The 21,224-nt window shown below is 50.6% G+C and overlaps 1 protein-coding gene across 19 annotated transcripts; it reads right to left on the bottom strand.

The window, feature by feature from the left end:
* Positions 1-15: 15 nt before the first annotated feature.
* On the bottom strand, positions 16-21,224 carry PGAP2 (post-GPI attachment to proteins 2). Of its 19 annotated transcripts, none has more exons than XM_067750140.1 (8): positions 21,138-21,224; positions 13,884-13,904; positions 10,739-10,913; positions 2,223-2,475; positions 1,970-2,076; positions 1,245-1,353; positions 908-1,031; positions 16-716 (listed from the first exon to the last, which is right to left on the bottom strand). In XM_067750140.1, the coding sequence occupies exons 3-8, from the start codon at positions 10,901-10,903 to the stop codon at positions 620-622; spliced, it is 855 nt and encodes a 284-aa protein (XP_067606241.1). In that variant the 5' UTR covers positions 10,904-10,913; positions 13,884-13,904; positions 21,138-21,224; the 3' UTR covers positions 16-619. The 19 variants fall into 19 exon arrangements, with proteins under 19 accessions (XP_067606241.1, XP_067606242.1, XP_067606243.1 ...); XM_067750141.1 differs by lacking the exon at positions 21,138-21,224 and adding an exon at positions 14,122-14,178; XM_067750142.1 differs by lacking the exon at positions 21,138-21,224 and adding an exon at positions 14,017-14,131.

Here is a 21,224-nt window from a genome sequence, read left to right on the forward strand (position 1 = left end):
AGCCTAGCCCAGACAGTTGGCAAAAAAAAAAAAATTTATTTTCCTTTGAAATAAAATGTACAACCAAAAGAGCACAGGGCCTAAGGCAGTAGGGAGGATGGGGGGGACACCAGAGAGCCCGTTTTGGGGTAGGAATCTGTGCCTCTGTCCCCTCTACCTGGCACCTTTTGCCAAGGAGGAAGAGTCTGTAAACCAGAGATTCCAGAAGGGAAGGGAAATACATGCTGTGCCAGTGCTTTTTCTGTATCCTTTGGGTAGAGAACACCACCTCCACAGGGAGAAGCACAGACTGGCAGAGCCCTCGGAAACCATATAGCCTCCCACCCCTCACCCCCATCATCCACACGGACACGAGGAGGCTCAGATAGGGAAGGGCATACACCATATCAGAGGGGAAGTCAGGTCTGGGACACCTGGGCATACTCAGCAGGGGAATGTGGTCACAAGCCTGAATGTGCAGAGTAGATCATTAGACGCATGGGTCAAGTGAATGACCCCATGGGGAGAAATGGCTGCGGTTTTCTGGTAGCAGCCACTGCTCAGTGGCCCCTGACCTCAGCGAGAGGTGGCTATGTAAAGGCCAAGAACCAGATGGTGGTTATGAACCTCAGGACTTCTTTTAGCACCAGATGGTGGAGCTCTCCTGCCAGCTCAGCTTCTTGGGGCTTCTCAGGTACGGGTGATGCTGCTTGAAGAAGCCTGTGCCTTCACGTGGGCTGGGGGAAAGGAGAAGCCAGTAGGGCCGGGGAAAGCCTTGTCCTGTGCCTTTCTTCCCTTCTTCCCCTCTACCCCAGCTTCAGTAGGGCTCAGAGAGGACGCAGGGGGTGAGGGAAGGCCAGAGTGGTATCCTGTCCTAGTTTCTCTGGGCAGTGGGCCTCCTCGCCAGCAGGAGAGAAGGGTTTAGAACCGTTTTTCCTCAGGCTGGGAGGTAATGAGCAGCTCCTTGTTCCCGAAGTCCCACCAGGCCGTCATGTGGAACGCCATGTTGGTTAGGACAACAGTATACTCCAGGATGGCAAAAATGGTGTATACTGTGGGAAGGACACAAGGAACAGGGCGTGATAAGCCTCCTTCCCTACCCCCCAGGGGCCTCTTGATAGATCACCACCACTGCATCACTACGCAAAGAACACAATGGCAGGCAGTCCCCAAGACCACTGCCACTGCCATACTGCACATTACAGAAAACATCCCAACTGTCCCTTAGCCACTGTGACCACCTGTGGATCCTCGCCTGGCCTCACCTCCAGCCTCACAATACATGTTGTGCCGAAAGTACGCAGCCAGCGCCGTGAAGAAGGAGACGAAGTTGATGATGAAGAGCCGCTGTTTCCAGTTGTAGGACTTGCGCTCCTAGGGGATGGGCTGTCTGATCACTCTGCAGCTTGTTAGATATGTGCGGACAGCCTCCCCTCTTGGCCCCAACTCCTAAGGGCTGTTGTCTTGCCTCCTTTGGTCATGGAAGGGGGCAGAGGCAGGGGCAGCAGGAATGATGGGCATTTCATACCCCTGCATTTGGTGTAATGAGGCCAAGGTACAGTGGGGTCCCTGTCCCTCCCATTTCAGGGGGACAGAGTATGAAAGTTACTTGGAGTTACCCACCAACCCAACACCTCCAGATGCTGTGGGGAGAAGAAAAGTACGGGGTGTGGGGGGGCAGGGCCGGGGGGAGGCACCAGAGTTATTACAGACCACAGACCCCTGACGCAGTGTTCCCCCTGCAGCCTGGGTGCTGCCCCTCATTCTACTCCCATTTGGAGGCACTACCTCTTCTATTCTCCATTTTCCCATGCTACCCAAACACAGCCCCAGATTCTGATCAATCACCCTCCACTTGTCCCCAAGCCCAGCCCCAGCCCCAGTTTGCAAAAGAACTCCATTTCCCACCTCACCATTACCCGCATCCTGAGGACGAGTGTCCTTGATTTTCCTCTGGGCCGCCTGCAGCCCCACTAGGAGTAGACCGTACCTCTTGACTTACTGTGTGCTTCTTGGTCAGCCGCCAGAGAATGCAGGTGAGGAGCATGTGACTGAGGGATGAGGCGATGAACACAATGAAAGCGTTTTCATGGATGGCTGGAGGGAGAGAGGAGGGCTGGGAGCATGCACCGCAGGGAGCACCCAGAGCCCTGCGTCGTAAGGTCGGGGGGCGGGGGTGGGGGGCAGGGACATCCCCTCCCGGAACCCCTCCCCGCTCCTCCTTCCCTTGTCTGGGCACCCACTGAAGTCCTCGGAAGAGGAGACATAGGTGAGCACTAGCAGCGCAAGGTTCTCCACGACGTTGAGGCCGAAATTGAGGCGGCAAAGCTGGCGGTAGCTGGGACACGGGGAGGCGCAGCTGAGGTAGTGGTTCCAGTAGGTGAAGGCCACCAAGAAGCGGGGTGCTGAGTGCAGGCCAATGCAGAAGCGCCATACGTAGCGCTGGGGCACCTCTCCGCCGATGGCCGAGCTCACCGACGGCAGGTAATTGGGCACCTAGAGAGTTGTAAACCATCTGGGCACCAGCCCCCTGCCGGCCCCACCCACCTTGAGATCTTCCTCTCTGTGGAATCACCTTGACACTCAGAAGGCTCTGGTCCAGTCCCCTGCCTCCAGGATGTCCTTCTTCAGAGCCCCAGAGCTCTCCAGGGAGACCTCCCCTTCCAGGTCCTTCCAGGTCCCCAGTGTGCCTGGTTCTCATTCCCTAGCCAGCTTGGGGTTTGTGCTGGGGCATAGTGGGACCGCCTCCTTCTCCCTACAGGTGGCTGGGAAAGCTATAGGCAGGTTCAGATGCTCTCTGAGCCCACAGCACAGGGCTGTGACCTGGATAAAGTCCTGTGGGAGGGTCCATGAGCCCAGCAACCCAGATTCAGTCCCAAGGACAGAAACGAGTCACAGAGCATCTGAGCTTCCTTGGCACAGCGCTGGATTCACTGCCCAGCTAAGCTGTTCCTGACTGCTCCCAGCTTCACTTGTTCTTCTGGTCTGGGGTACCAAGGTAGTAGAGGGTGCTGTGAGATCCTAGGGAAGCTGGGCCAGAAGATACATTCACTCTGGTCACGTTTAGGAAAATGGGTGCTCCTAACCTGGGGTAGTCTAAGAAAATGACCCTGTTCTTATGCATCCCTCTCATCCATCTTTCTCAAAGGCTGGAATTCCCTCATTCCTTAAGGAACTGGAGTGTCATTCTTTAAAGCTGAGGAAGGAGATAGTATCACACAGCTGCAAGGACTGATGTTGCTTATTTTGGAGGGTGAGAGAATGGGGGATGGATGAACAGTAGTTTCGATGGGAACAGGAAGGTCAGGAATAGGAAGAGGCTCTCTTAGACTCAGGGGCCTAGAGCAGTATGTCTCAAACTTTAATATACATACGAGTCACCTGGAATTGTGTGAGAATGCAGAAGGTCTGGAATCTGAGAATCTGCATTTCTAAAAGATTCCATGACTGCAGAATCTACCAGTCTGTTGCCCACACTTTCCGTGGACTTTTTTAGACCTTCAACAAGAGCCAGAGCAGTGCCAGAGCCCAGAAACCCAGAGAGGGAATGACCCTGCCGTGACTATGGCAGGACAAGTCTTAGAGATGGAGTTCTGGAAGACCCCTTCCTTTCTCCCAGTGGGGATGCTGAATGGGTCTCCAGAGTGGCTGGGAAGGCAGGCAATGATGGAGGAAGCTCACAGGGCAGGGGTGGGCCTGGGACAGGACGAGCCAGGGCCCTCACAAGCCTTCACAGAAACAGAGATGGATTCCCCTCAGCACTGTCAGAGGAAGCTAAGTGCAGAGCTCTCAGAGAGAGGGTGATGCTATCGAGGCCATGGCTTCAGATACCATAGCTTGAGACCAGGCTCAGATATTCACTCTGAGTAATCAGTGAAGGGCAACATGGAGGCTTTGGAGCCACACAAACCTGGGTCTACATTCCAGCTCTGCCTTTATTAGCTGGCTGACCTTGAGCAAGTCACTTCACCTCTCTGAGCTTTGATTTCCTCATTGGCAAAATAGGGATGACGTCACCTACCTTGCAGGGGACGGTGAATACTAAATATAATGTATGCAAGGCATCTGCAGTGTCTGGCACGCAGTGAGTACAAGCGATGGCTTTCAGAAGACAAACTTTCCTGAAAAGCCTGCAAATTGGCTGTGATCTATGTGGCTACTGAACGTGGCAAGGCCGACTTATGAGTGAAAGGTGGGAATCATATCTTGACTGGACACTTCCGAGACCTCCAAGCCTCCTTACTTGACTTTTCTGCCTCTCTGGGTAGGTCCCCTAGTAGGATTAGTGGGAGTGTTGCCTCCACTTTCTAGAATATTCATTTTGAAAACTCCTGCCCCAATCTCAGCTACTTTAAAGGGAACAGTACCAACATCTAAGGCTTGGCTGGGAGAGCCGAGAATATTCAAGGGCCCAGAGCCCTGACTGATGCTGGGAAAGAGGTAAAGGGTAGAGATGTCACGGAGTTAGGGGGATGCCTCAGGAGGATGAGGGTTAGGGCCCTGTGGCTGCCTGTCCCATCCTCACAAGCTCCTCTCAAATTAAGGGTGGGGCAGGATTCTAAGAGCAGGGATTGCCTCCCTCATCACACACACACACACACACACACACACACACACACACACACACACACACACACACACGCTTAATCAGGTACAGATACTCATATACACCCCCGCCATTCCGAATACACAAGTTCCCCACTCACCAACTATACCAACAACAAGCAACATGAGGACATATCAGAGCCCACGTACACAGCTCACCACAAACCTCCCCAAAAGCCCAGAGCTAAGGGTACTGAGAGATGGGAACATAACCTCTTTCCCCAAGAATAGAAACCCTTTGGCCTGGAAGACATGGCTCGGTGGATCTATGGCAGGGCAGTAGATCAGAAATTCACATGGTACAAAGGGAGAGGGTCCAAAAACTTCCTTATCATAGAACCTCATGTTTCACCATTAGAGGTTCATTCCTCTGGCCTCAGATAAAAGTACCCTGAAATTATGGATGACTTTTCTTTATACGTTACCACCCCTTCCCCTCCCCACCAACTAGACAAAAACTCCCATTCCTGTCAATCCTACTTGCTACTCTTCTCTGGACTCCATCCCCTCTTCTCTAACCTCATAGTCCCCCATCTTAGCACTGGTATCCCCTGTACCATGAGCTATTGCACTAGCTTCCTTACTGGTCACCCTACTCTTGCCCTCTGCCGTTGAATCTGTTCTCCACTCAGGAGCCAGAATGGTCTTCTAAAGCTCAAATCTGATCGTGTCCCTTCCCTGCTTAAAATCTTTCCAAAGCTCCCCATTGCCCGCTGGATAAAATCAAAAGCTGTCCGCCTGGCACTCACAAAGGTCCTTCTTCACCCCACAGCAACAATTCCCCGTCCTCCAGGAAGGAAGTCTCCAACATCCAAGCCGGTTTAAGTGCTTCTCCTGGGCCCCGCATCCCTGTGCTCCCTTTTATCACAGAAGGGATCTCATCTCACAGTGTTGTGACTGTCTGTGCCTAGGTCTGTCTCTTCGAGGAATAAGATGCTAAGGGCAAGTCCATGTTCAATTCCATGCCCCTGACACAGAACCTCCACCCCTGGGCCCTCAAGAAAGGCTTGATGGACTGCTCTTGGAGACAGGAACTCCTTCTAGGTTTCTAGCTGGCAAAGCTCTGAGTGGATATAGGTTGTGGGGCCTGAGACTGCCAGAGGAGAAACAAAGATAGAAGAAGCCAGGGCAGGGCTGGGCGTCTTCTCAGGTCAGGCCCCTAGTCTGCGCTAAAGGACCTGTTACTTCTCCTGGCTCCTGGCCTCATCTTACCTCCTCAGCCCTGGCTTCCTTTCCAGTCTGGTCTTTCTTCAGCCCCCTTCTCCCTCTCTCAATCTCTCCTGCTTATTCCCACTCTCTTCCCTTCCCCCAGGCCCCCTCTGCTCCCTTGTACCCTCTACAATCCTCTTCTACTCTTGGAGGACTGTGACTCTACTTTCCCTGAGTCTCTCTCCCCAAATTTCCCCCAGCTCTGACTTTCCCCCCACCATCCTTTTATCCCTCTCCCCTCTCTCTGTCCCTCCACCTTCTCTCCTACTGTCTGATTCCACCCTTATCACCATCTCCTGACCTGGCCCTGACCCAGGTGCTGGGGAGCCTGGCACTCACCCCACAGTCAGTGGCCACTGTGTACTCAAAGTGGAACACCAGGGACCAGATGATGCAGAAGAAGAAGCCAAACACGGGGAAAGTGATGACCCACCAGACCATGGCCGTGAAGCGGAGCCGGAACACGGTCCCATCGGGGTCCAAGGGCTGGGAGGCCGCAGAGAACATCCTGTAGGGAGTGGTGCCCAGGCAGGGCAAGGGACACAACTTGGGGCCTGGTGGGGTTACCTGGGCCTAGGAAAGTGGGGCCTTTTCCAGAGCTGGCTTTTCAGAGTATAGGGAAGAGCCAGAGTATAAAGAGTAGGAAGGGCATAAAGGAAAAAGGAAAGCAGTGCAGAAGAGGAGGTACAGAGGGAGATGGGGCAGGAACAGCAGAGAGACAGGGTCAGCTCATAGGAATCCGTTTGGCACACTGGTCCTATAGGTTCACCTCTTGAAGAGTATGGAGAATAGAGGCTCCCAGTGGCCTGGATATGGGAGCTCTGATGGCCCACCTCATTCCCATGACCCTCATACCCACTCAGGAGAAGGATCAGAGGTGGAAGGGTTATTATTCCCATTGCACAGAAGGGAAGACCAAGGCCCAGAACTATGCTAGGATCAAACATTAGGACTAAGGCCTCTTGCCACTTGATAGCTTAAGGCTCCAAGTCAAGGTTTACTTCAGGCCAAGTAACCTAGATAAAGGACCTTGGCTCAGACTGACCCAAGCCTTCCCACTGACCCTGTCTGACCACATTCCTGCTCTTCACCCAAGTTAACTAGGAACAGTGGGAGGGCCCCATAACCTATTTCAATGGGACCACAGGCTACCAGCCATCCCACCCCCAGGCTCAGAATGATCCAAGCCTCAGGCCAGCAGTACCCTGACCCCGAGATACCAGAGTCCCTCCGGAGGCCCAGACCTCTATCTCCTTCCTCTCTGAGAAGACCATGTCACCCGATCCAAGATTTTCGGGAACTGAGGGTCATGGGAGCCTTCTCCACTCAGGTTGAGTCTCCTGTGCTGGGCCAGACCCAGGAAGGACAGACCCAGACTGAGGCAGCTGGGCTTCTTCTGCTTCTTCTCCCTCTGGGCAGAGAACTCCCTCCCCCACCCCCACTGCGCCGACCACCATGACCCTTCACGCTGGGCTTCCTTCTGGAGGGCAGATTTGTATTAAAAGGCCTAGGACCAAATCTCCCCTGGGGACTCAGACCTCCCTCCATTAAGGGAACCCTAGTCTACTAGTCCAGCTCAGCATCAGGGAATCAGGGTGGGGGTAGGCGCACTAAGCAACACTCACACTGGGTGCTGAAGGATCCGGGGCTTGGGTTGAGGGCTCTAGCCAGACTGAGACTGCTCTAAGACTGGAGGGTCCCACCCCCAGTTCCTGAGGGCCTGCCTCCCGCCCACAGAGCCCGGATCTCCACGCCTTCCCCGGGCACACAGCCTTCCCACGACCAACAAGGCCATGTCATAAATCCCAGAACACTCTGCAAAGGTAAGAATGATAGTGGCCAAGGTTGGCCCACAGCAGATCCCTTTGCCAGACATGGCGGTGGGGACCTTTCTGAGGGTTGGGTCCAGGCATGTAGGCAGGTTTCTGGGAAGGGAAAGGGAGAAAGCAGAATAGGATTTAGCCCCTTTCTGTTGGAGCAGGACTGAATATGTTTGTTGGGCCCCATCAGAGAGCTAGCTAATCTTAAACAGTAGATTCGCAGTCCAAAACAGATCTAGACAGGCCTGAATATGAGGTATCAGTGTCCAGCCTGTACCTGTGCAGAAACAGCTAGTGGCAGCTCAGGCTGCATTAACAGAGGTCTAACAGCCAGTAATAGGAATAGAACAGTCCTGATTTGGGCTGTTCTTCCCAGGCCATATGAAGTCCTATGCCCAGATCAGGGCCTAGGAGAGGACAGTGATCAACTGGGCCAAGTCCAGGGCACATGTCTTGTACGGATTGCCTGAAGGAACTGGAGCTATGCTACCTGAGAAAAGTAAACTCAGGGGACCCTCCTCCCCCGCCATTACTGCCTTCCCATCTCTGCAGGGCTGGCTGGAAGCCAGGTGGAAAAAGTAGCTCCAAGGGTCCCAAAGCAGAGCCAGAGCCAGGACAGAGATTCACCAGAAAGAGGGTGTATGCTCACTATAAGAGCTTGCTGGGCTTCCCTGGTGGCGCAGTGGTTGAGAGTCCGCCTGCCGATGCAGGGGACACGGGTTCATGCCCCGGTCCGGGAAGATCCCACATGCCATGGAGCAGCTGGGCCCGTCAGCCATGGCCTCTGAGCCTGCGCATCCGGAGCCTGTGCTCCGCAACGGGAGAGGCCACAACAGTGAGAGGCCCGTGTACCGCAAAAAAAAGAAAGAAAGAAAGAGCTTGCTAATTGTTAGTTACTAAGTCTCCTCAGAATCAGCTGCCTGGGAAGGAAAGAAGCTCTCCATCACTGGGGATGTGCAAGCAGAGGCAATGTCATCTATTGGCAATTATAGACTAAGGCTACTTCTTTCATTCCTCAGTTGGCCATTCCTGGGATTCTCTGGGTGAAAAATTCAGAGTATATTGGAAAATTCCCAGGTGTATCCATCATAGTAGTCCCAGGGAGTAGGGACAAAATACCCCTGGGGTCACTAGGCCTAGTCTTGCCCCAGAGAGGCCAGGTACCCCTCCAGCAGCTACCTATGCCTTAGCTCCCTATCTAATATGTTGAGAATGGGTTATAAGTATGCTGAGGTTACTGATCCCATTATCATTTGGAGCCAGCCACGAGGACCAGAGCAAACAGCCTACTCCGTCTAACTCCATATGCCATACAAATATTATAATTCTCTGTATGGACTATGACTGCATTATATCCTGCCTTCCTTTTCCCAGGGCTGGTGTGTGTGTGTGTGTGTGTGTGTGTGTGTGTGTGTGTGTGTGTGTGTGTGTGTGTGTGTGTCGGGGGGGGGGGAGTCCTATCCATTTATTCAACAAATACTTTTTTTTTTCCCTGGCCGCGCTGTGTGGCATGCGGGACCTTAGTTCCCCGACCAGGGATCAAACCCATGCCCCCAGCAGTGGAAGCACAAAGTCGTAACCACCGGACCACCAGGGAAGTCCCTCAACAAATACTTTGTGATTCAGATGCAGTGCCCATCTTCAAGGAGCTCCCAGCCTAGTAGGGAAGAGAGACACAAATATAATGTGATAGAACCATATCAGAGAGAACACCTGGAACTATGGGCACCCAGAGGAGGGAGTGATTAAGCTTGCCCCATGGAGGCTGCAGAAAGCTTTTTGGAGGAGGAGACATATGAGAAGGGTTTTGCAGGATGAAGAGGAGTTGGCCAGGGTAATAGAACATTTGATGCATTATCTAAGGTGAGAACTAGGTCAGGAGAGGCTGTTGGATGGATCCTTTCTGATCTTCCCCCTCTGATCACCTGGTCACCCCCTTTTCTTCCAGTCCTGTTCTTTCTGATAGCTCCCAGCCCTGAGTCTCACCAGGCTGGCTGCCCACAACTCAAGGCCCACATCTACCCACTGACAAATCAAGAAGAGGGAAAACTTGAAGTCATATGAACAAAAGAAGTGGGCCCCCATGCTTGCCAGCCAGATCCCACTCCTGGTTGTACCCCTTTTTCTCAAGCAAATGCTCTTTATAGGAAGGTGGAAGCTCAGCTGATTGGGGGCCTTCTGAGCTCTCTGTGAGGCTAGTTCAAGGGTCCATGTCCAGGCTCTGCCTCTTTCCCACCTAGAGACCCTTGGCTAACTTCCTCTCCTGCCCTGTCTTCCAACTTGACAATCTCCTTTTCCTCTTCCTCCTTCTGCTCCTCCCCTTTCACATTTCCCAAACCACTTTCTTATTTCCTCCACCTGGAGCGCTACACTAACACTGAGAAGGAGGAGGACAGGAATTAGCAACCCTGACAGACATGGGGAAACTGAGGCTCAGCCTCTGAAATTCAGGTAATATACAGAGTCAGTGGATGAACTAGCAGGATAACAAAGGTCCACACAGGTCTCACCCCATTTACACCCATAACATACAGAGAAAGAACTCTCACAACTTCCTTCCTGGCCCAGCACCCTATATCCCTGTCCAAGAGGGTGTATGGCCACCTATGGAACCTCAGAGGTCATGGGACCTACCCCAGAAAACACATGTACACACACATAATCAGGTCCCCAACCAGACAGACACAGATATAGTCTCTCTCACACACATAGCCCACTCAAAGCCATTATAGTCATGTCCCTCACAGTTAACACATGCACATATACATAATCACATTCCCGTAGGGACAGGCACAGCCCACAGTGCCCCACTAAAAAGCCCCAAATGCCCTCTAGCCCAGTTTTTTTCTCTGTCCCCCAGAAAACACTGGGGCTGCTGAATCTGCCCCTCTATGAACTAAGGATTGGGTTCGGGGTTCTGGGGCTGCCCAACTTCAGGGACCCTGGCCCTCAATGACCTCTGTTGAAGGTGGAGGGAGACTATTCCTTGGGACCTCAATTTGCAGGCATCCCCCCAGCAGCCCAGTATGTTTGATGGCTAATCCTGTTACAACAGAATCAGGATCCAAAATAGATCTGATTGGGCCTGAACATGAGGTATCAGTGCCCCCCTCCACAAGCCCTACCCCACAGTGTGTGGCCGTAGTCTCCTTGAAGTGGAAGAGCAGGGACCAGAGGACGCAGAAGAGGAAGGCGACAAGTGGACAGCAGACCGTGACCAGGGCCACCAGGGTGAAGCGGAGCCGGACCAGGGTCCCATCCCGATCCAGTGGCAGTGGGACCTCGTACATCTTGTCAGACCTGGGGATGGAGTGGTGTGCTGTCAGGGCCCAAGGTAGTGAGGCTGGGACTCAGTGGTGAAGTTAGCCCTTGTGCTCAGTCCTCAGCTTAGCTATGCTATGGGGTGGAGAGTCTGAGATGGAAGCCACCTAACCCCTAAACTTGGACAGCTACTGCCCTGGATGAGGAAGATGGACTGAGAATCCCATGAGAACATTCACCCTCAATTTCAGAGGAAAGACAATGAACCAAATCTGTGCTAAGATGAAGACGGAATAGATTGAGAAAACTTCTTCTCATCCCTAGGCCTGGCTTGACAGGCCTAGTACTACAGGAGCCGGTTGAACTAGTCTCTCTTGTTTCAGGAACCAATCCTAAAACCTCCCAGTGAACAGAATGGCCCATCTCCTCCCCCAGGCCTTGGAACCTCCATGTTTCAGGGCCTCCTATCAGCTCTCACTGCTTCACCCACCGGCCCGGGGTGCTTCTGCACCTTCAATCCCTTCCCAGCTCTGTGTGCTCTGTGTGCCTGCACCGCAGTCCACAGCAGCAAGGACTCCATGGAAGCCAGCAGAACCTCAACCCCCTGCCTGTCCCCACCCGCTGCCTCACGTGCTCTGAGGGTGAAAGGCTTTGCAGAATCAGGCCTGGTGCTAGCCTGGGCTTGCTGTTTGCTAGAGAGAGCTGCCTGGTCAGCTTCTGGAGGCTTCCCAGTGCCCAGGGGCCTGTCCGCTCCCCTCTGGAGACTAGGTAAGGGCTCCTGAGGACTGGGCTCCTCCCCACTGCACTCTCCCACTCAGATGAGGATATGAGGTCATGCACTATACTACTAGCCAAGTATATACCAGCAATCCTAGCCTGGACCCCCTCAGTGTATAGAAGGGGAAGTTGAGGCCAAGAGAGGGGCAGGACCCTGCTCAGGGTCACATAGTAAAGAGAAGGAAGAGCCAGCAGTGGGCAGATGTGGGGCTCACAGTGTCACAAACTGCAGCTCTCACCTTCCTTGACCCTTTGCTCTCTGGGCCAGAGCTCTGGGCAGAGAGGTCAGGTTACGTCAGGTTAGGAGGGAAAAGTGAAGGGGTACCTGTCCATAGGAGGAAAAAAACTAAAAAACCAAATCTTATATAAATGAGTCAGTCAGCCCCGTTCCCATTTTAAAGACAGAGGAACCAAGACATAGAGAGAGGAAGGTCTTTCCTCAAAGCCATATGCTGAACCTGAGGGAAAGCCATCCTCAGAATTTAGGCTTCTAGTTGCCAAACTAGGGCTGGCTCTGGATACATAAAGAACCTGCCCTTCTGGACTCCAGGACCTTGCCTGGAGATCAAGTCCTAGCTCTTCCTGGCCCCGCCCTCAGGACGCTCTCCTAGTCCCGCCCTCAGGAAGAACCCTGACCTCCAGGAGGCTGGCCTCATGGCATCTGGAACAAGCCAGGTGGATATGCCTCTCAACCATCTTCCTCCACCCACCTCTCTGCCAGGCTCCATCAGGCAGCCTGCCCCAACTGCTCAACCTCCTTCCTCCTTCTGCGGGCCGGGGGTTTCCCAGGAGCGGTGGAAGTGGCTCTGGTGGCCCTCCCAAATCAAGCACATTCCTACAGTCCTTGGATCATCCCCAAAGACCTTCCCCACCCAGCCCAAACCCAGATTCTGTGGTTGCCATGGTACTAGTCCCCCCTTCCAACATCCCTTCCTGAAGCCAGCTGCTCTGGATCCCTCAGGAATCACTGGGACCCCCAAACCAAAGACCAGATCCTCAGGGAATGACTAGGCAGTGCCCAAGGCAGGGGTTGATAAGGTTTGAGGAACAGTCTGTTCCACTTGTTGGAGGTATGCCTAACCTCCCTTTTAGCTGTGTGACCTTGGGCAAGTCACCTAACCACTCTGGGCCTGTTTTCACAGTTGTACAACATGGGGATCTTGTGGTTTGGATAACTAATAAGGCCATACCAACTAGGTCATTCTACTCTCCCAGGCTTCAGGACAGGGAGCTCACTACCTGAAGGGCAGCTGTCCAGCCCCAGTCAACTCTAACTTCCACACAGGTACCACTTAACTGAAAACTGCTTTCTTAGGAGTATCCCTACCTTATTTCCAAAGATCCTCAAAGATCTTCTCAGCCTCCAGTCCAAATCCACACCTACTGGGTGCCTTCTGAGTACTAGGCACCCTGCTTAGCACTAGATATACATTGTTTCTTTTAATTCTCACTACAACTCTATGAGGTAGGCGCTAGCTATAGCCTGTATATTTCCATTTTACAGAAGAGGCAAGTGAGGCTCAGGGAGGTTAACATTTGCTCAAGGTCACAGGCTAATAGCTGGCAGAGTTGGGATTTGAAACTAATCTAAAGGGTTGCAGGTCCCCGGCACCTCTCTCCTGGGGCACCTAAGGAAGAATCTGGACTAGGAGTGCCGGCGGGGTGAAGAAGGGAGAGCTCACTCTGGAACATCGGGCCCCTGTCAGGGAGCAGAGGGGAAAGGGGTCAGCTACCCCAGCGGGCACAGCAGCAGGTCCTGGACAGACACCAGGATCCCCACAGCCCGGGGCCGGGCCCCGCGGAGGCCAGACCGCGTGGCCGAGCTCCCCCAAGTGGGGCTGCCCGGCAGTCCAGCACACCCATCTCCATACTCACCCAGGCCGTGGCGGCGAGGAGGCCGCGCCGGCGCAGTCCGAGAGCAGGGAGCACCCGGGGGAAGCCCAGGCCGGGCCTGGGGGGCGAGCGGTGGGGGGCGGGTCGGAGCGGGAACGGCGGGGGCGGGGCCGGCGCGCTTGGGGCGGAACTTGGGAAGGAAACAGCACCCAGATCCTCTGCTGGCCCCTCCCCGCTTCTGCGGCCCGGGACCCCGGGCTGTCCCCCTTAATCTGGCGTCCCCTCATGCCATGCCGATCCAGCACTGGTCAGCTCCACTAATTTCAGCTGCATGGGGGCAGCCGGAAGAGCACTGGACACCTGGGTCTGACACGTTGGATCAGCCACCTTGTCACTTACCTCTCGGCTGCGTTCCATCACCTGTTGAAAGAACATAAAATTAATTCAACAGGACCTCGAATTCTCTCATTTCTTGACCCCAGTCTCTACCCACCTCCCACCCCAACCTAGACGAAATCATCCAGTTTCGCACTTCTTAAACATTAAACCAGTTTGGCCCCAGCCTCGGCGCCCCTTCCCCAAACTTTGCTCCCCAGAGCCCAATCGGGGCATTTCAGCAAAGGGAAGAGTGCCTCACAGGGAACGAGATCCCGTGGGGCCCACCGGAGAAACTCTGGGCCACAGCTATTCCCACCTTTGATCAGGAGAGGGCGCCCTGTCCCGCCTGTCGAAATGCAGAGAGCGGATCTCCTGCCCCCCAACCCCACCCTAGTCCTGGTCCCTCTTCACCATGAGAGGGCTGATCCCCAGAAACCAGCCCCCAGCCAGGGTTTCTTCCCCACCCTGACTGACCCCCTAAAGGAATCTGAGGGGGACTCTTGGCTACCTTTGTAAAGACCATCCTACCTCAACGGGGAAAAAGAATGAAGGGACCAGTAATCCCTCCTACAGTTACAATGTGGGATTGTCAGAGCACCTGCAGCAGGTGGAGGACATCTGACCTAGACACCATTACCATCACATTTTTCCCGTTTAAATCCCCACAGTAATAATTAGCACATTTTGAGCACCCCCGGTGTCCCAGGCACTTTTCTACTTTTTTATGTTATCCCATTTAATCCTGATAAAAGCCCTATGAGGTAGATACTATTAATATCTCCATTTCACCAATGGAAAACAGAGAAGATGAGTTACCTACTCACACAGCTAGTAAGTGTCAGAAGCCAGGATTCGAGTCTGGCACCTGAGGTCATTCCCTTAATCACTATATACTGTTAATTCGGGGAAACAAAGGCCCAAATTTGATTAACTTGCCAGAACCCTTTTGCATGCATCCACTCTTGTTCATTTACTCAGCCTAGGCCCCCTCTGTGACAGGCCCTGGGTTGGGCAATAGTGGGGGACCAAGAGATATCGTGCTCACTCCTGGGGGTCCAAGTCTACAGGGAAGGTGTCTTATTCTAAAAAAAATAGTTTTCTTGACTTGAATTCTGCCGCCCCACCCCACCCCACCCCGGCCTTTAAAGTCCCAGGGCAAATGAACAATTAGTAAAACTAATTGTTACTGAAAGAACCACTCCCATTTAGTTTTGATAACTGGATTTAGGTTTTCTTCCTTGGGGCTTCACGTGATGCTCTTTGTCTAGCTCCAACCCACACATGCCTGCTCCTGGCCCCTGTTGCCGGTCTTAACCCCTTGTCTGTTCCTTTGGCTCTAAGTACCATTCCCTGAGGCTGGGTCTCTTCTCCCTGCCTCTAGACTACCCCCCAGTGCCTGAAACTTGAGGTGCTCTAACTGGCCTTTAGTTCTCTGGTGATTTGGGCACTTCCCCACCATACAGTCCTCAGTCTGTTTCCTCATCTGTAAAATGGTTTTAGGAATATCCACATTATAGTGTTGTTGTGAGAATTAGATGAGGTAATAGAGCAGTGTGCCAGGTTGATGACAGCTAGATGTGTCAGCAACAGTCTGAATTTGTCCTGATTGAGCCTTTTCCGAACTGTCTGACCTCAGCTGTCACTGACCCTCTCTGAATCTGTTTCCTCCACTGTCAGTTTGAAAGACTATCACCTACTTGATTTATATGAGGAAAAGTGGAAGAAAAAGATGAGTTCTTACTATGTGCCAGGGACTATATATGCATTCTCTTATTTGATCCTCTTAATAATCTGATGAGGTAGGTTTGATGAAAGCCATTTTACAGATTAAAAAATTGAACAAGCATCTAAGCATCTAGGCTCGACCTTATTCAGGACGCTCTCAGTGTTTGCTGAACTGGCATTTGTCCATTGTCCAAGTAGCTGCTGCTGCTGTTGAAGCCTTTCAGTGTCTCCTCCCTCCTGGTTGGTTTGCCTGGTGCCTGGACATATCCCAGAGAGGCCTGTGCCTGAAACAGCACCACTGTCTTCAAGCTTTAGCCATGATCACTGCTCCACTCCCCTTTCCACATACACATACCAGATATCCCAAGCTCACTGAGCATTTGTTTTCAGGGATGTTCCAGCCCCCAGAAGCATAGGGCGGTGTAGAGGTGGGGGGCAGAAGAGGGGAAGTGAAGGTGGGATATAGTTGTCAAGGAAAGCTTCCTGTAGGAGATCTCCTTCACTCCTTCACTGCCCTCCTATCTCTCCATCATTCTCCCCATTAGCCACATTGGCTCTTCTTACCACACAGATCTGATCATGTCCCGCCCTTGTGCCTTGTGGCAAAATAGTAAATTTTCATGGCTTTCAGCATCAAGGGCAAATTCCTTAGTGTGATGTTCAGTATCCTTCATAACGTGGCCATCCTCTACTCCAGCAACCACTTGTTTTACATTCTAACTACACTCACCTCTTCCATGGAGCCTTTTTTAACTTCCTCCTTATCTCTCCCTACCCCCCATGATCTGCCCACCTCCCCACTCCTCAGGCAGCCTTGGATGGCCTTCCATCACACCCTTATGAGGGCTCTAACCACAATGAAGCAAAATAATCTGTTGCCTGTTTCCCCGACCCTCCTGGCAGCTCATTTAAGGACAGAACCTCCACCTGTTCTGTTTATTTCTGAATCTCTCAGCTTAGCCCAGGCATGGGCATACAGTAAGAGTCCAGAAAATATTTGCTAGATTGATTTAATTGAACTGGATTTTGAAGGATGGGTAGGATTTAGATATATCAAGAAGAGATTTAGGAACTGCAAGAAAGGGCTTTGAAGAATGACTGCTGGGAATAGAGGGTGGAGGCAGAGGGTGCATGGCTCGGGGTGGGGGTGGGAGGTAGGTAAAGTGACAGAGACAGAAACAGTGCTAAAAGCATCCAATTTCAGGCCAAACGCTGCCCTGCCTCCTAGGCAGCCTTAGGAAAGTCCTCCTGGGTTGAGGAGGAGTGTTCTTTTTTTCTTCCCAGAGATCTTTCTCATGGCAGACACATCCTTCTTGGATGGCTTTAAACTATTTACCCTAGGCTCACCCATCTTGCTCCAGCTCCATTCTGCCTCAAATAGTAATTACATCTTCATTGTTCTATAGAACATTCTTTAGCTTCCCTATCACTTCTTTTTTATAAAAAATTATTTATTTTTGGCCGTGTTGGGTCTTCGTTGCTGAGAGCGGGCTTTCTCTAGTTGCAGCGAGCGTTGCGATGCGCGGGCTTCACATTGCAGTGGTTTCTCTTATTGCGGAGCACGGGCTCTAGGTGCGCGGGCTTCAGTTCAGTAGTTGTGGCTCACGGGCTCTAGAGCGCAGGCTCGGTAGTGGTGGCACACGGGCTTAGTTGCTCCGTGGCACGTGGGATCTTCCCGGACCAGGGCTCGAACCCGTGTCCCCTGCATTGGCAGGTGGATTCTTAACTACTGTGCCACCAGTAAAGCCCCTCCCCTATCACTTCTAGGATGAAGTCCCAGTTTGCACCCATGGATACACTGAGCTCTTTCCTGGTCCCACATCTCTGTTCTCCCTGTTCATCTGGCATGGAATGCATCTTTTCCTTGTCTCAGCAAACTCTACCCTTCCTATAAAGGTATAGATTAGCATGACACTTTAGTGAGTTAGGCATGCATGCAGTAATTTCTAGGGCTATCACTAAAATAATAGAAAAAGAATTTAATTTCCAAACTGATGCAGGAATAAAAATGAAGTAATCCAAAAGAATGCAAGAAAGGAGATTTAAATGGCCAATAAGCACGTGAAAAGATGGTCAACATCATTAGTCACTGGGGAAACGTATAAAAAAAACCACAGTGAGATGCCACTTCACACCACCTAGCATGGCTATAATTTAAAAAGAAAGAAAAAAGAAAATAACAAGTGTTGGCAAAGATGTGGCTGGCAGGAATGTAAAATGGTACAGCCAGTTTGGAAAACAGTTTGGCAGCTCCTCAAGAAGCTAAATATAGAGTTACTATATGACCCTGCAAATCCACTCCTAGGTATAAACACAAGAGAATTGAAAACACATGTCCACAAAAAACTTTTACATGAATGTCCATAGCAGTACTATTCATAGTGGAATAATAGAATAATCATTATTCATGATGAAACAACTCAAATGCCGTCCAACTCATGACTGTATAAACAAAATATGGTATATTCATAAAATGGAATATTATTCTCCTATAAAAATGGGTGAAACTTTGAAACATTATGATAAGTGAAAGAAGTCAGACACAAAGGCCACGTATTTTATGATTCCATTTATATGAAGTGTCCAGAGTAGGCAAATCCATTGAGACAGAAAGTGTACTAGTAAATTGCCAGGAGCTGGGGGGAAGGGGGAGATGGGGAATGATTGCTAATGGGCCTGGGGTTTCTTCTGGGATTATGAAAATGTTCTGGAATTATATAGTGGTGGTAGTTGCACAACCTTGTGAATATACTAAAAACCTCTGAATTGTACACTTCAAATGGGTGAATGTTATAGTATGCAAATTATATCTCAATTTTTTAAAAAAAATCTGGCAAAGAGCTTGGCCTCAGTAAGTGGTAGTTATTTTTACCAAAAAAAAAATTTTTTTTAAAAAGCACAGAAACAGAACATCTGGGGCAAACAGAAAGTCTAAAATGTTAGATAAAATCCTAAATATACCAGTAAATTCGTTAAATGCAATTGACTAAATGCTCTAGTTAAAAGTCAGATATTCACACAAGATTTATGTAAATCTAATTATATGTCATTTATAAACATCACCCTTCCTTATCAAGTTATAGGAAAAGAAGGAAATCAACATTTACTGCATGCTTACCATGTACCAAACAGGGGCCCAGTCCTTTGCAAATTTCATGATCTTATTTGACCTTCACAAGCACCTTATGAAACAGAAATTATTGTGCCCACTTTATAGACAACGAAACTGGTGCACAGAACAATTAAATAATTTGTGCAAGGTCTAAAAAGTAGTAGATCTAGGACTTGAACTTAGATCTGTTTGAATCTAACTCTGCTGCTCTTTCCAATGTACCATATAAGAAATTTAGAATCATCTCTCTGGAAGGAAGTCTCGTGTTCTTTTATAATTCTGCAGTCCTTACAGGTCTCTATACTCCCTGGGCATCAATCCTTCAGAGCTGCATAGAGTGAGTTCTCAGGGCATGTGTGAGAGAGACTGGAAGCTTCCAGGACAGAAATGGACTTTACTTAGCTCTGTCTCTCTTGGCCACAGCAGAGTGTTGAGCGGTGGACATCTCTGGGCTCCTAATGCCCAGGACAGAGCTTGGCTCAGCAAGCTTTTGAGAACATGCACCAAATTCCTTGGCTTTAGAGGAGAAGAAGGCAGATGATGACAATCAAAAGGGGTGTTATGAGAATTAGGCAGAGTAAGACTATGTGGGCCTAGGAAGCCCTGGTCCACAAAGAAGTCCTTCCTGGGGCAGAAGTCCCTGGGAATGATGAGCTTGTAGGCCACATGCCTGCCAGAGTACCTAACAAGAGGTCCTTCTACTTAGAAATCACCATGATCACAGGAAATTCCTCCCTGGAGCACTCCTTGTCCAGTGTCTCTCCCTCCAGTCTTCCAATAAGTATACACTACTTAAGGGACCCAACTCCTGCACACCTGCTAGTACTCTGGACTAAATACACTCACTCACACAAGACATATTTCTGAGCTCCTTTTCTGTGTCAGAATCCATGTCTTAGAATATTTAGAATGGGAATTCCTTAACATTTTTAAAGAATACAAATAATATCTATCATTTATTGAGGGTACCTGTGTACCAGTTACCATATGCCTCAGCTCATTTAATTCTCACAACTCTGTGAGGCAAGTACAATTATTACCCCCATTTTACAGACAAGGAAACTGAGTTTCAGAGGGGTTAAGAAATTTGCCCAAAGTTCATACAATTAATACATGGTTGGGCTCAGATTTAAACCCAGGGTTCTCTGACTCAAAAGTCCCATACTTCTTTTCTATTTAAGAAAATAATTCTCTCATTCATGCATCAAACATTTAATGCACACCTATGCTGTGTGGCTGGCCTTAGGGACATCAGAATAAATAAGCAGAGGAGAGCCTTAAACAGAGCTGGGTTTGAGGATTGGAAGGTGAGAAATCAAAGGTTCAGGAGGGCAGTGAGGAAGCTACTGTAACTCTCCAGGGAGACCTAATGACTTTCTGATGCTGAATATAGGCAAGGGAGGGTGGAGGGAAAGGAGTGATGTTTGGATGGAGTAGTTGGGGAAAGGTGTCTGGAGTCAGATGTTTAGCTTTCCTATTTGACCATCCACATATTTATTTTTTTCTTTCTTCAAGCACCTACTGAACATCTACAATGCACTAGGTTTCTTCCATCCATTATCTTATTTTACCTTTACTACCAGATCACTCCACTTTTTTTTTTTTTAACATCTTTATTGGAGTATAACTGCTTTACAATGGTGTGTTCACTTTTTGACTAGGTAACTCTAATCCCTTGCCACCACTGAAAACCCAGAGTGATTTAAGTTTATCCATGTTTTGGGCAGGGCCCATTTCAATTTTGTAGATATGTCCCAGGAGGAGGGGGTGGTGGAGCGGTAATCCTAATAGGTTTTGCTTTCTGAACACAGTCCCTGCTATTTTGTGTGGGACCCACAGTCACTAGATCTAGTTTCTAGAACATGCTCAACCCACCCCCTTGAGATATCAGGCTTCTGCTCCGGGCTAGGCCTTGAGGGAAAGGAACACCAACTTGAAAATGAAGCTCTGGCCTTCAAGAGCCCGGCACCAGAAGATAGGAAAGTAAATAACAGAATACAAAGTAACAAGGCTGTAACAGAGGCCTGCCCAAGCATTACTCCAACTAGCTGTGAGAGATCCCAGAGAAGTGGGAACATTTCAACTAGACTTTAAGAATAAGTAGGGGTTCCTAAAGTGCAGGTGGGAAAGAAGTTCCGAGAATTGTCATTTGTACCAAACTCTAAGCTGAACCATTCCCTTAAGGCACCTCTAATGTTCCTAACGTCCATTCTAGGGATTCAGAGAGGGAAAGGTTGTGTTGGGGTTGGCATGGGTCAGGAGACAAGGAGGCCAGGTTTGCGGGCCTCGGAGCAGCTGCAGGTGAGCTACGCAGATAGACCTCCTAGGAGGTCACTCCAGCTCCGCACGTGGTCTGGCCAGGAAGTAAGGGCAAGACAACGGGGTAGCTTTCCCGTCACAGCCCGAGGACTGGGGAAAAGTAAGGGTAGAATAGTTACCATGCCATCCTGGAGCCTTCACTCTGATTGGCCCGAGCATCAGCAACCCGAGTCTCTCCGCTCCAAAGAAGGGGGCGGAGCCTCAGC

This window comes from Pseudorca crassidens, chromosome 9 (genome assembly GCF_039906515.1).
Source record: "Pseudorca crassidens isolate mPseCra1 chromosome 9, mPseCra1.hap1, whole genome shotgun sequence".
In the NCBI taxonomy this organism is placed as follows: Eukaryota; Metazoa; Chordata; class Mammalia; order Artiodactyla; family Delphinidae; genus Pseudorca; species Pseudorca crassidens.